Source organism: Neofelis nebulosa, chromosome 16, assembly GCF_028018385.1.
Source record: "Neofelis nebulosa isolate mNeoNeb1 chromosome 16, mNeoNeb1.pri, whole genome shotgun sequence".
Lineage (NCBI taxonomy): Eukaryota > Metazoa > Chordata > Mammalia > Carnivora > Felidae > Neofelis > Neofelis nebulosa.
In genome coordinates this window covers 39281222-39296280 of record NC_080797.1, presented here as the reverse complement: position 1 = coordinate 39296280, position 15059 = coordinate 39281222, and the positions used below count along the sequence as shown (strand labels likewise).

At 47.6% G+C, this 15059-nt stretch overlaps 1 protein-coding gene across 2 annotated transcripts; it reads right to left on the bottom strand.

Moving 5' to 3' along the window:
• Positions 1 to 5415: 5415 nt before the first annotated feature.
• On the bottom strand, positions 5416 to 8519 carry ATP5MC1 (ATP synthase membrane subunit c locus 1). 2 transcript variants are annotated; one of them, XM_058703877.1, is made up of 5 exons: positions 8439 to 8519; positions 7838 to 7885; positions 6872 to 6949; positions 5966 to 6144; positions 5416 to 5633 (listed from the first exon to the last, which is right to left on the bottom strand). In XM_058703877.1, the coding sequence occupies exons 2-5, from the start codon at positions 7874 to 7876 to the stop codon at positions 5519 to 5521; spliced, it is 411 nt and encodes a 136-aa protein (XP_058559860.1). In that variant the 5' UTR covers positions 7877 to 7885; positions 8439 to 8519; the 3' UTR covers positions 5416 to 5518. The 2 variants fall into 2 exon arrangements, with proteins under 2 accessions (XP_058559860.1, XP_058559858.1); XM_058703875.1 differs by having other exon boundaries at positions 8369 to 8472.
• Between the last annotated feature and the right edge of the window lie 6540 nt (positions 8520 to 15059).

The window sequence follows — 15059 nt, the reverse complement described above, 5'->3', positions numbered from 1 at the left end:
TAAGGTGAAAGACCATACTATGGGCTAAGAAAAACAGAAGCCTTCTAAAAAAAGCTTTCCCTTGTCTCCCTGGCAAGAACACAGGCTCATAGTCTTATCGGGACACCCTTGGCCAGATGTGTTTCAGAATTTAGAGTAACGCTCCCAGGAAGGTCTGGAGCAGCACCCAGTAACAACATTGGTATTTCGACAGCAAAGTGTATGAATATTCATACAAGCCAAACAACTAGCCGCACTCTATTATATTTAGCCTCCCGGCTTGTTTTTTAGAAGAGAAGTCCAGTTTTCACTGTGTCGTGAATTTTCCAGTAAGGGACCATGGACTTGCATGATAATGGGGAACATTTATTGAGGCTCGACGTTTGTTTCTTTAGCTGACATTTATTGAGTGCTTAATATGTGCCAAGTACTTTGTATACCTTGTCTTATTTATTCCTTTCAACGACTCTATGAAGTACTATTATTAGTCCCTTCTGATAGATGGAAAAACAGAGGCTTACAGAGGTTCTGTCACTTCACACAAGTCACGCTGAGAGCAAGCAACAGATTTGGGGCTGTAAGCCAAATCTGTCTGACTCCAGAGAAAAAGTTTTTTTGTTTTGTTTTGTTTTTTTTTTAATGTATTTATTTTGAGAGAGAGAGAGAGAGAGAGAGAGAGAGAGAGAGAGAGTGTGTGTGTGTGTGTGTGTGCGCGCGCGCGCGCGCGAGAGTGGGGGAGGGCCAGAGAGAGAATCCCAAGCAGGCTCTACCCGAGTGGAGCCCCGGGCAAGGCTTGAACCCATGAACCGTGAGATCGTGATGTGAGCCGAAATCAAGAGTCACCCAACTGAGCCCCCCAGCTGCCCCTCCAGAGAAAAAGTTCTAACCACTATTGCCTATTTGGATTATGTTTTATTCATGTTTGGAGGATTCTGGAATTTTGTTTGGGTATTGTTTATTTAGGAAGATGGTCAAAAGTCGACTCGCTGATAATCTCACACCAAGAAAAACAATACTCCATTACTCCACGGCTCCAGACTGCAGAGGCCTGAAGTTGGCCTACGGGGTGAGAGGGTTCCTGGGTGTGGTCCCCTCCTTACTACTGGACTGTTGTTTTCAATGGAAACAAAACATTTACCTTAGATCCAGAGGAAAGAGACCCCAGCTCTTCATCTGTACCTCTCTGCACATATCCTCTTTTGAGTCTATTTCTGCATCCAGAGGATGGTGAGGATTCCTACCTCTCAGAGCTTTTCTGAGGATGATGTGTGACAATCCCAGAAATGTTTTGTAGAGTGGCAAGCACCGTCCAAATAATTAGCCTCCCATTTGCCCATGTTCCGTCTCTCCTCCAGGCCTTTGCTCATATTTTTTCTTTTTTTAAAATTTTTTTAATGTTTATCTATTTTGAGAGACAGAGAGACAGAGCTTGAGAAGGGAAGGGCCAGAGAGAGAGGGAGACCCAGAATCCGAAGCAGGCTCCGGGCTCCAAGCTGTCAGCGGCACAGCCCGACGCGGGGCTCGAACTCAGGAACCGCCAGATCGTGACCTGAGCCGAAGCCGGACGCTTCACCGACTGAGCCACCCAGGCGCCCCTTTGCTCATATTTTCTCTATCTGGAATACTCCTCCCCTCTACTCTACCAGCGGAAATCCTAGTTTTTGAAACTCTGAGCCTCTGTTCCTCATCAGTCATATTGGTCACATGACAGTAGCTATAAAGCAGAGATGATGTGATGATGTGAGAATGAATGTGCACCATCCCTGGCCGGAGTGACTGTTCAATAATTATTAACTCTTAGTCTTACTCATCGTCGAGGCAGGTTGGAATACTACGTTCTCTGCCAAACCTTACCACCTCCAGGCGTAGTTATTACTATTAACGAGTCATTTACAATTACTCCATCCTCGGGAGTAATTCATGCCTTTATTATAGCACCTACTTTTTACTTTAGTGGTTTGGTTGCTCATCTGTCTAGCTACTGCAAATGACATAATCGAGGGCAGAAAACATGGGGCACCCATCCTGTATCTCTAGGAACTGACATTCAGTGACTGCTGCAGACCTGGGGACAGAGAGGAAATGAGGCCATGGTAGCCAGTTGGCCTCCCCCACCGGCCATGAATGATCTCTAGAATTCTCCCTCCTTCCGCCCCCCCCCCTCCATTTTCTTTCCAAGGGGCTGGGCCAAGCTTGCACAATGAATCTTCAAGTCAAGGCCTGACCGGGCTGTAGAGCACGGCAGCTGCTTAAAGGACCAGCTCACCACTTACCAGGGGAAACTCCAGGAAGCCTCTAAGCTGGGGACGAGAAGGGCCAGGAAGAGGCGAGCAGAATGTTTCAAGCTGGCATTACTTCGTCCAGTGTTGACCGGCTTTTGTAAGAAAACACCTGGCGGCTTTTCTGGCAACGTGGCCAGAGGGCAGGAGTGTGCCTTCTGAAGCCTCTCCCATGTCCTCTGGGGATAGATGACCAACTAAGTGATCTTCCCACCTGAATTTGGATCCAAGCACTGGAGAGTGCCCTGCACTGAGCCATCTCTTAGTGCAACAAAATTTGGTAGCACCTTGCTCATGACCTCAAGGCAAGTGTCCCCCCCCCCCCCCCCCAAGGACGGAGGCCAGCGAGTGTCCTAGAGTTCAGGTCACTCCACCCTGTCTAAAAAAGCTAAATCACGAAGATCCTTCTCCTCCCTTCCCCAAAGTCCTGTGCCCCTCCGGAGCAGTCCTTTCCCTACAGGGCCCCCGGCCTTTGGTCTTGGGCTCGATGCCAGGGATAGATTAAGAGCTCCCATCCAGGTCATAAACCCTGGACTAAAAGGAAAACTCAGAACTTGGACTGGCGGTTTGAGGCTTCTGAGTAATAATAGCTATATTAAATTGTTTTTTGTATGTGTTTACTTGTATTAGCTCACGTGGTTGTCCCAACCACCATGAATTGTCCTCATCCCCATTTTAGAGATGAGGAAATTGAGTCTCAGGGGAGTGAACCACCCAGTTAGGAAGTGGCAGGGATGGCGTTTGCACTCCCCTCTGAGTCCCAAATCCATGCTGAACTCTTAAGGTAGTGGTCACTACCTCTCTTGAGAATATAATGAACATAATGGGTCCTCTCTCAATACACCTCTGTGTCTACTTACCAATATTTTGCACTAAGCAAAATGGTTCCGCCCACGGACCATAGACTAAAAAATCTCATTGGTAATGGACTGACTAGCCTTGCTACAGGCGGGGGAGCATTCTCCCCTGATTCTCTAGGGTTCCACGGGTCCACCAACTACCTTCTCAACTTGGCTGATTTAAACTCGTAAGTCCAGCGATTCCAAGGCTGTTTGGAGCCGATGACCAAGGTAAATTCCCGCCAGCCCCTTGGCAAAAACTATCTTCCCTGGAGGCCACGCCTTGATTACCATTAGAGGGTAGCGACCTGGGAAGGATGCCAGCCTGACATCCCTAAGGGTTACTCCGTTCCGTTTTCATAACATTACCAGTTAATCCATTGCTCCCTTGGGGACACCTCGGCGGCCAGTTCGACCTTAGTTCCATTCCTTGTCTTTTGCCTGGAGGTTCCTGGGCTCCGCTTCAGGGTCTGTCACTGGCTTGCTGTGGACAACCTTGAGAGAGTTACTTAAGGTAAAGAGGCTAAGAGGACCAAAGCAGGACAACCCACCACAACAATGAATCGTCTGGCCCCAGACGTGCCAAGGTTGAGAAACCCTGTGGCAGCTGACCATCGCTTGTTGAATGAGTCTTAGAGGGGCCTGGACTGGAATCCATGGCCTGCTGTGTGTGATACGGAGCACGTCGGTGCACTTCTGTGAAGCTTAGAGGAATCGGCACAGTGCTAAGAGCCTGGGTTCTGGAATTTGAATTCCGGCTTCACTAATCTGCCGCGTGCCTTTCACAGGTTCCCACACCTGCCTTTCTTTTTCCTTACCCACCAAATGACTTATTTCATAGGGATGTTGGAAGCCATTCACAGAAAGTGCTTAGCACTATGCCAGACATACAGGTCCTCAAACGTTAGCTGTTATTACAACACTAGCTTCCTTGCTTTTCCTCGTCTATAGCACGCAGCTTTCATACCCAGGTATTCAACGTGCAGTACCGTTTACTGTTCACAGTCCTGCAATACTGTTCATGGTTTAAGGACTCTCTTCAGGCCCCAAACTCCTTAAGGGCAGGCCCTTAGATTTCCTTGCCTTCCCCGGGACAACTAGCAGGGTGTTTATTTACCCCACTTGAGGATTGTTCTTTGCATATCAATTCAATCCATTCTTATTAAACTCACAGTTTTTGGTCTTTAACCCTCTTTGCTAGCTGCCCTTCAGCTAAGAAGGTGTTCTTGACGTTAATTAGGGATATTCTTGGTTTCACTGTCTCCCCCAAGTTGTGAGTTAAGTTGAGGGATAGGGTTTTCACAAGCGGACCCCACTTTTACTCCTTTAGAAGCCATCCAATTGGAGGCAAAGCGTGGTACGTTTTGCTCGGGCTGTAGCTAACGGAAGCAGCAGCTATGGACTTACCAGCTGGGCCGTCAGCCCCGCGTTAGCCAAGCTGGGGAAGCCTGCTGGGCACAGGCTGAGATAAAGATGGGCACAAGGCTCTCTAAGCAATTCGTTAGTTGGTTCAACCAAAAACCAACCAACCAACCAACCAACCAAAAAAAAACAAAAAACAAAAAAAACCCCAACAAAACCAAACAACGGAAAAAAAAAAAACCTCACCCTTCTTACCCCTCCCAAGGCTAAGATTGTAAATTCTCCAAGAAAAGGGACTGTACCTCCCAGAACGTTCAGACACTCAAAGGAAGGCTAACTGAGAATGAAAATGAAACGTACAAGTGGGGCTAAACGCAGCCAGGAGGCGCCCCTCCATTTCTTTCCAACGGGCCTCTGTAACTTCTTTGGGACGGTTTCCCTGTCCGTGCCACCTTCATTGTGTGACCACAGTGAAAATAGACGGGACAACACAGGCAGTTAAAGGGTTAAAGGCCTGAGGTGGGCTCCCCAGTTCTTCCACTGACCAGCTCTGTCACACTGGACGCGCGTTACGCTGTGCTTCCCTAAGCCTCAGTCCCCTCATGTGCCCAACAGGTATAACCACTGTACCTAGAATTCTAGGGTGGCTGACACACACGTAAAACACTCGGATGAGACCTTGGTGCAAATTAGGCCCCTCGAAAGGGTGACCTATCGTTGTATTAAATTTGAAGGGAAAAACAAGCACCAATCACTCAGGCAAGTCCGTGCTCCCTCCGGGGAGCGAAGGGAACCCTCCATGTTCTTACATCACTGCAGTGCTATTTCTCAGCCCTGGGGAGTTCCAAACCGCCAACTGGTGACCCGCTCCCGCTCCCCTGTCCCTCCTTTCCACCAAGCCCCTCCCCCCCCCCCCCGCCCCCCAGGGGCAAAGGAGAGAGGCGCAGGCATATGGGTTTACAGAAACGTTGTGTTTAATGGTAAAGCTTAGCACACTCCAGCACCAGGCACGGCCTGAAGTCCAAGCAGCAGGGACGGGTGGGCGACCCTCGTGGAACCTCACATGGCGAAGAGGATGAGGAAGGCGACCATCAAACAGAAGAGCCCCATGGCCTCAGACAGGGCAAAGCCCAGAATGGCATAGGAGAAGAGTTGCTGCTTGAGAGACGGGTTCCTGGCAGGGACAAGAGATCGATGCCAGCCAAGGGGAGAGGAAGAGGGGAGGGAGAGAGGACGCGCGTCAGTTAGGTGACCGGGGGCTGCTGAAACTGGGAAAGGGCCTAGCCTGTCTATATCCTGGGGATCTGGACAGGGAAGCAGCGTGCCAACAAGGTTAAGTTTAAATGACTCAGGCTGGAAAGGCATTTAAATTCTGATTCGGAGATCCCTGGAGAGAACAGGAGGTCGATGAAATCCCTCCCAAGCTAGTGGGAGCTCCCGCTGAGGCCTCCCCCAGACAGGGTGGCATTTATGTTAGGAGATGCTCTAGGCCACCCCCCATCTTACCTGGCATAGCCAATGATCAGGCTGCCAAACACTGTTCCGATGCCAGCCCCTGAGCCAGCCACACCAACTGTGGCAGCCCCGGCGCCAATAAACTTGGCTGCTGTGTCAATGTCCCGGGAGACGACACTGGTCTGGAACTCCCGCCGGGCCACCTGGAGCGGGGAGCTGCGGTAGAACGGCTAGAGGGGCAAGTCGGGAAGGAGAGGTAGTGAGGCCTAAGGACAGGTGGCTGACTCCATCCCGACCCGACCTACCGGGGCCCCGAAACCGTTGGCAAACTGCCTGGCAGGTATAGCCTGCCCAGGTTGCAGGGCATGCCGGGAATTAGTCTCGGGGCCCATTTTCAGACCAGGGGCCAGGGAGACCTCCTCACTTTTGCAAACCTCACACCTCTGGTGCTCTCACCTTGGGGCACTCAGAACCGTTAAGGCACCATGGGTTGTCTGTCCTCCCCCTTTGGCCCGCAGTCCACTATCTTGAAGAACCCCTCTCTGGAGAAATTAATTATTTCCCAAGATTTTACTTTATTTATTTATTTATTTATTTTATTTTTTTAATGTTTATTTATTTTTGAGACAGAGAGAGACACAGCATGAGCAGGGAAGGGGCAGAGAGAGAGGGAGACACAGAATCTGAAGCGGGCTCCAGGCTCTGAGCTGTCAGCACAGAGCCCAACGCGGGGCTCGAACTCACAAACTGTGAGATCATGACCTGAGCGGAAGTCGGACGCTTAACCGACTGAGCCACCCAGGTGCCCCTCCCAAGATTTTATTTTTAAGTAATCTCTACACCCGTGGTAGGGACGTTGTCAAACGTACAACCCTGTGATAAAGAGTCACATGCTCCACCGTCTGAGCCAGCCAGGTGCCTCTGGGCAAATTTATAAGAGGGCCCATATTCCTTTACCTGTTTAGATGGGATCTCTGACCTACTCAAGAAGGATGCAGACACAGGCCGGATGAGATCCCTGGTACAACAGCGGATCTGTAAAGTGAAAGACACATGCTCCAGATCAAGCAAGGGGTACAGAAAAACCCACAGGCCGAACTTCTGTCAAAAACAACTACAAGTACCAACAGGAAAGAAGCCCAATATATTTCAAGGTCAATTAATGTATTCCTGTTCCTACCGGATAGGCCTGCACCAGAGACCGCTGCCCTGAGACCCAGGTGTAGTTGGCGGTGGCAACTTTCCCATTTAAAAGCAGGTACCAAAGTTCACTTCCATGGGCACAGCCCTTGTCGGTATGTCAGAAGGGAACAAGAACCCACACTAACATCAAACCGGGTAGGAGGGTTTGGAGCCAGGTCACCAATGAATCAGAAGGGGGAAATCTTATTTTGTTGAAGTGTACTCACTGTTACACTCCCTGAATGGACTGGGCCAGTAAGCCTGGTGAGGCGCCTGAAACAACAACCATCTAAGCAGAGCCCTCTGTAACGTGGCTTTCTTGAAATATTTCAGTGGAAGGCCGTGGTTCTCAAACATGGCTGAACATGAGAATCACCTGGGGAGTTCTAAAAAATACAGATGCATGGATTCCACCACCATAGGGTGTAGCCTGGCCATCAGGATTTTTCAAAGATCCCCAGATGATTCCAACACGCAGCCGAGGTTGAGAATGACCGCCTCCGTGGGCTCTCCGGCTATGGCCAAGCCAGAATGGGGGTAAAGGTCATATCCAGACTCCGATCACATTCCAAAGCCAAGAAAGCTTGGTGTACACGTCTCAATAAACAGGGGTTAACTGCATCACTAGGGCCTCCCCAGAGAGCCAACATCATCACGATGTCAAGCTCCTCTCAGTTCATTCATTAAACATCGATGGCTCCCACATCGGGCACTACAGATCACACCGGAGCCGCAGCTTACCAGAGCAGAAGGAATGAGTAGTGCCCCGGTGGTCTGCATTTTCTCACTCTGCAGAGGAAAAAAAGATTCATTGACAACCTAGTCGTTTGCTTATAGTGGCGCCCTTCGGTCGTCTCCTACACCCCGCCCGTCCTCCCTGGACCACGTTGTTCCTTGCACCGTGCCCCAGATGAGGAGGGCATTAGAGGTCAGAGGATAGCGCGAAAGGATCTGCAAAGGAAGGTCACGGAGATCTTCAGTAGAGGAAAAAGGCCCGAACCCCAGGAAGGAAATGTTGCTAAAGAGGATGGTCTCCCGGGAAGACTTTTGGAGGCAGCTACTGGGTAGGTGCCGTGCAGAGTCTTGCCCATTTTACACAGCTGTCCTCGGCCCGCCTTAGTGGGGACAGTTAATCGCTCATTACCGTTGGGAATTAACATTAATAGTTAAGGATATAGACGCCCATCGCTTCTCCCGGCCGTGGGGGCAAACGCCCTTTCGCACAGCCCAGCCCACACCCCTGCCAATCGCTGGCTTCCGGCCCCAAGTCACCTGCACTCCCACTGCCCCGCTGCCCCTGCTCGGACCACAGCGCTTGCCCCGCTCAAGGTGACTGACTCACCTCCCAGCTTTAGCTCTAGGTCTCAGCGTCCAGCTCCCCCACCCACGTGTCCCGAGGTCCCACCACTCTCATTGGCCGCAATCCCCCCGCATCCCTATTGGCTAGCGTCCTCAAGTCCTCCTTTCTTATTGGCTTTCCGCAGCTTCTTCCTCTCTCTCCACAGGAGCTTCGTGGCAGTTCCCGCCTCCATGCGGGTGAAGGCGGGGTTTTCCTCCGAGATCTGGCTTCCGATTGGTAGATCCCCGAAATGCTCAACCATAGAGTCGGCGGGGCTCAGAGGTTCCATAACCTCCCTCACAAAATGGCGGCCAAGGTGGAAGCTGCAGAAAAAGGCGTGGGAGAGATGACCGGGCGTCTTACGCAGTTAGACACATGACCTTGGACCTGAGCCTTCATTCGGGCGCTTGGGCCTTGAGGCGCATTGTATATCGGGATTTGTAGTTCAGTCTGAGGCCCCAAGGACGGCTGAGATCCCGCGAGACGTTCCTCCAGAAGCCGGGAGAGCCAACGCCTTTGCAGCAATTCGCGCCCTCGTGATTTGTGGAAGCCTTGCTTCCACCTTGGAGAAAAAAGGCGCCCGCTGGTCTATAAAGTTCGCTAGTGGGCGATCGGGGTTTTGTGGTCTTTGGCCGGAGTTCAGCAGTCCTGGACTACCAGCCAGATTTTTTTTTTTTTTTTTGTATTTTTTTGTATTGTGAAAAGCAAATTCGAAGGATGAAACACTTAATACCCCTGTAGAAAAACAAGCAAAGAACAGGCACAGGCAATCCGCTAAAGAAGAAATACACATAGAAGGAAAGAATTTTTAATTCCGCTAATCATATAGTAGGTTAGGCACACCGTTTGACATCTATCAAAAGAGCAGAATTCTTTTTATTAATGGGAGCCAAGCCCTGTCCTATACTGTTGCCGGTGAAAGTATATGAGTTAGGAAACCTTTACAGAAAATGTGGATAGGAAGAAAATAAAATATTAATGGTTAATTCTGGATTGTGAAGAAAATAAAATGGTTAATTTTATTAATGGTTAATTCTGGATTGTGTAGTAAGTAAGGTTGATTTATATTTTTATGAGTATATTACATTTATAATAGAAAAATATTAAAAATTATACTCATCTGGAGAGTTGGAACTCTGGACTCTTGAGACTTAAAACAGCTTGCCAACATAGTATAATGGAAAGAGTGTGGATGACACAGACTTGAGTTCCTATGGTGGCTTCACCATGTAACTGGATTTGCATATCTCTGAGATTACCAACTCGCTCTTGGCTTTAGTGTTATAAACTACCATTGATAGAAGCCTCACCATATGGCAAGCATTGTGTCAGGTTCCTTCAACTGTTATGTGATTTAATCCTTAGGACAACCCTTTAAGTAGGTATTATTACCCCCATTTTACAGATTACCTCATTTCACAGAACGGCTTTCTTCAGTTTGACATATTTGGTTAAGAGGTAAAGTCAGTATTTGAACCCAAGTCTGCCTGGGTCCAAACCAGAAGCTCTTAACCTAATGGTTAAGGGAGTTCTCGGGCCACGTAAAACCGAGGAACATGTTAAAACAGGGTTCGTACTATTTGCCTTACAGAAATATGAACTCAAATAAATACGAGGCATAGGTCACTGGGTGGTGAATGTACTCTTTCTGTTCCAACTCTAAAATAAATTATATTTTCATGTGGATTATCTCTTTGTCTGCATGTTTGTTTGTTTTTCACAAACAGATTTATCATAAAGCTCTACTCTGACATACTCAAAGTTATCAAGTTTATCCTGTGACCTGCTGGAAATCAGGCAGTTCAATGTCATGTTTAGAATGTGAATTTGGGGGTCAAACTAGCAGGTTTCGAATCCTGACATCATCACTATTGCTGTGTGATCTCTTTAAGACTCAGTCTTTATCTGTAAAAGGGAGATATGCCTTTTTCAACAAGATTGTTTATTTTATTTTTATGGTATCTATCTATTATTTATTTATTCTTGAGAGAGAGCTCGTGTGTGCACATAGCAGGGGAGGGGCATTCTCTCTCAACAAAACGATACAGAACTTTTTTTTTTTTTAATGTTTATTTTATTTTATTTTTTTTTTAATTTTTTTTTCAACGTTTTTTATTTATTTTTGGACAGAGAGAGACAGAGCATGAACGGGGGAGGGGCAGAGAGAGAGGGAGACACAGAATCGGAAACAGGCTCCAGGCTCCGAGCCATCAGCCCAGAGCCTGACGCGGGGCTCGAACTCACGGACCGCGAGATCGTGACCTGGCTGAAGTCGGACGCTTAACCGACTGCGCCACCCAGGCGCCCCTTTAATGTTTATTTTTGAGAGAAAGAGACAGAACGTGAGCAGGGGAGGGACAGAGGGAGAGGGAGACAGCGAATCCAAAGCAGGCTCCGGGCTCTCTCAGCACAGAGCCTGACTCAGGGCTCAAACCCACAAGCTGTGAGATTGTGACCTGAGCTGAAGCTGGACGCTTAACCAACTGAGCCACCCAGCGGCCCTTAGAGAGAGAGAGAGAGAGAGAGAGAGAGAGAGAGAGAGAGTCTTAAGCAGACTCCATGCCCAGCTTGGAGCCAGACAGGGCTCGATCTCACAACTGAGATCATGAATTGAGCCAAAATCAAGAGTCAGGTGCTTGACTGACAGAGCCACCCAGGCGCCCCAAGATTTATTTTTAAGTAATCTCTGCACGCAGCACAGGGCTCGAACTCACAACCCTGAGATCAAGAGTCACATGCTCTGCCGACTGAGCCAGCCAGGCGCCCCTCAACAGGATTGTTATAAGGAGTAAATGAGATAGTCTATGTGGAGGTGGTCTTTTAATTATTGAAATAAAAAGTACTAGTAAACCAGGAGAGCATGTGTGAAAGTGAAAGGTTGTTGGGAGCCGAAATCAAGAGTCAGGCGCTTAGCCGACTGAGCCAGCCAGGCGCCCCTGGAAATAAAATTTTAAGCCTCACTTCCAATGTAAAACTTGGAAGAAATGTAATCAAAGCTGGAGATGACAAGCTTTAATTAGTCACGTAATGAGAAATTATTAGGATGGGAAAACATGTCATAAGGAAACAAGATAACTCTGCTAGATAAATTTATTAGATAAATGAGAGGTTGGCAATTATTTCCTGATCGGCATTAAATTTCAGTTTATACTTCATGTTATACTTGTCTAAAGTCTTAGTGGTTTATACTTGTGTATCTTATTATAATTGAGTTTTTAACTCTGTTTGCTAAGGGCAAATAGCATTCCTATGATATTGAAAGGCTTCCTTTAATAGACCCGAGGGTCGGTTTCAAACCTTAAGACTGTGAATGGATGCTATCGACCATGGCTACTGTATTCTTTTTTTTTTTTAATTTTTTTTTTAACGTTTATTTATTTTTGAGATAGAGAGAGGCAGAGCATGAATGGGGGAGGGTCAGAGAGAGAGGGAGACACAGAATCGGAAGCAGGCTCCAGGCTCTGAGCCATCAGCCCAGAGCCTGACGTGGGGCTTGAACTCACGGACCGTGAGATCGTGACCTGAGCTGAAGTCGGCCGCTCAACCGACTGAGCCACCCAGGCGCCCCTGGCTACTGTTTATTCTAATGCAAAAAATTGATTTTTTTTTTAACAGGTCCAGCAATACACGGTTAGAAAAGAGACATTTTTAAAAAACACCAAAAAAAAAAAAAAAAGTTGCTGGGAAACCTCAAATCCGGACCTGGCATTTTGGGGTTAGACTAGCTGTCTTGAAGGAGGCCAAAAAATTGTGGGAACCCTGAGAGGATTGCTGCGTAGACAGACATGCTGTTGATATAGTGGCAAAGAGCAAACTTGTGGATAACAAGCCAGGAGATCTCTCTTTCCAAAGGCATTTCTGAGTCTTCAAACCCACCTTCTCTCAAGATCTTCCCTCTTCCCCCTCAAGCCCAGTTCCTCCCTCGTTAGGAATTCAACTTTTCAGCCCGGACGAATAATACCAGTTTCCGCCCTAGACAAGCACGAAACCAGCAGGAAAATAAGTACGCAAACAGGCAATTAAGATCAAGAGTGTCTTAATGGGCATCACAAGGAAACTACTCACAAAATCCAAAGAAGGGAGAGACTAACTTCATCTGGCCAGAACCAAGGAAGGTCTTGGTTGAAGAAAAGAAAAAAAAAAAAAAAAGATTTCTGGGCTGAGTTCTGAGGATAAATACAAGTTAGCTAGATATGTCAGGGGAGAGGGTGAGAATGTACGAGGTTATTCCAGGCAGAGTGAACAACACGTAGAAAAACACGGGGAGAGTTGGGGCAGCCGGTCTGAGACCAGTCAGCCACAGCCAGAACATAGTGCAAACACGCCTGCGACATTTCCACTTCTGGCACCGTGGCTAGATGAAATATTCTGAAAATCCTCCTGCCACACCTATAGATGTTACCTAAGGATGAAATAGAACAAATATATTTTTAACGTGCATGGCCTTGCTTTTGACAGCTAAAGTAAAGTGCGTTCTCTGTCATATCAAATTACCAATTTTCCACAGTCCGAAAAAAAAAAAAACCCACCTCCTCTCCCAAATGACCCTGCTGGTGATGATATATTCTGTGACGGCAATAGGAACAAATATAAAAGGAGGGGTTTTTCGGGGGGAGGGGGATGACTCATGGTGATAAATGCTAGCTTTTAAATGCATAGCTGGGCTCACAAGAAAGTAAGGAAAGTCTGTAGGGACCCAAAACAAAGCAGGAACATAAAACCATAGCAGTAAACATGTAATGTTAAAGTGAAGCAGCCATGGCTGGGGATATGGTGCAGTAGAGGAAAAGGTGTCAGTCGCAGGAATTAAGTGGCTTGAGTTTGAATCCTCCAAGGGGACAGAAGAGTTTGGTGCCTGCGTGAGAAAGGGGGTTGGAATTGAAATTTCCAAATAAAGCTAAGACCTTCAAAAGGCTACACCCTTTGAAGGGTGGACTTAAAACACACACACACACACACACACACACACACACACACACACACATCCCCAGGGAGGTAACAAGGAAGATTTTCTACCTGCTTCTGGCTCTGGGTGAAAACACACACACACACACACACACACACACACACACGGGCACCTGGATGGCTCGGTCAGTTAAGCGTCTGATTTCAGCTCAGGTCATGATCTCACAGCTTGTGAGTTCGAGCCCTGCGTTGGGCTCTGTGCTGACTGCTCAGAGCCTGGAGCCTGCTTCAGGTACTATGTCCCTCTCTCTCGGCCTCTCCCCCACTCAGGCTGTCCCTCTCTCTCTCTGTCTCAAAAATAAATAATCATTAAAAAAGAAAATAAAACACACAGAAAACTTTCCTGAGAATTTGTAACTACAAGATGATTTTTTGTGTTGATTTTGAATTCAAGTCTATACCCTGTTGGGTGCCTGGCTGGCTCAGTGGATAGAGTGTGTGAATCTTTTTTTTAAGTTTATCTTGGGACAGAGACACACACACAGGAGGGGCAGAGAGAGAGGGAGGGAGAGAGAATCCCAAGCAGGCTCTGCATTGTCAGCACAGAGCCTGATGTGGGGCTCAAAATCATGAGCTGTGAGATTGACCTGAGCCGAAACCAAGAGCCAGTCAATGCTTAACTGACTGAGCCCTCCAGGAGCCCCGAGCATGTGACTCTTTTTTTTTTTTTAATTTTTTTTTAACGTTTATTTATTTTTGAGAGACAGAGAGAGACAGAGCATGAACGGGGGAGGGTCAGAGAGAGGGAGACACAGAATCTGAAACAGGCTCCAGGCTCTGAGCCATCAGCACAGAGCCCGACGTGGGGCTCGAACTCACGGACCGCGAGATCGTGACCTGAACCGAAGTCGGCTGCTCAACCGACTGAGCCACCCAGGCGCCCCCCGAGCATGTGACTCTTAATCTTGGGGTCGTGAGTTCAAGCCCCATGTTGGGTGTAGAGATTAAATAAATAAATAAATAAATAAATAAATAAATGCAAGCACAATTAAAAAAAAATCAATACCCTATTGTCTAGGAATGTCCAAGATAAGGAATTGGCATTAAAAGTGGTTCTGGGGGTGCCTGGGTGGCTCAGCCAGTTGAATGCCGACTTTGGCTCAGGTCATGATCTCACGGTTAGTGAGTTCGAGCCCCGCATTGGGCTCACTGCTCTCAGTGCAGAGCCCGCTTTGGATCCTTTGTCTCCTTCTCTCTCTGCCCCTTCCTTGCTCAAGCATACGCGCACATGCTCTCTCTCTCTCTTTCTCTCTCAAAAATAAATAAAACATTAAAAAAAAAAAAAAGTAGTCTGGACCAGGGATGTCCTTGGGCTGAAACAGTGTAAAACTTCTCTGGACCCATGCAAGATTCCCACAATAACTGAAAAGTGACCTGCATAAAGAAATAATTCACAATGAGCAAGGATGAACAAACGTAGCAAACAGCAAGGATTTTGGATAACATAATTTTTCAGATGACAACTCAACTATAAAAGAGGCAGTAAGGTACAGTGGTTTAAGGTATAGGTTCTAAAGTCACCCTGCCTAGATTAGACTCCAAGTGCTGTATTTACTATCTGGGTGACCTTGGGTAAGTTGATTAGCTTCTCTGTGCCTCCATTTCCTTATTCAGGGATGTTATGAAAAGAAATGAGTTAATAATATTGTCTAATACAGT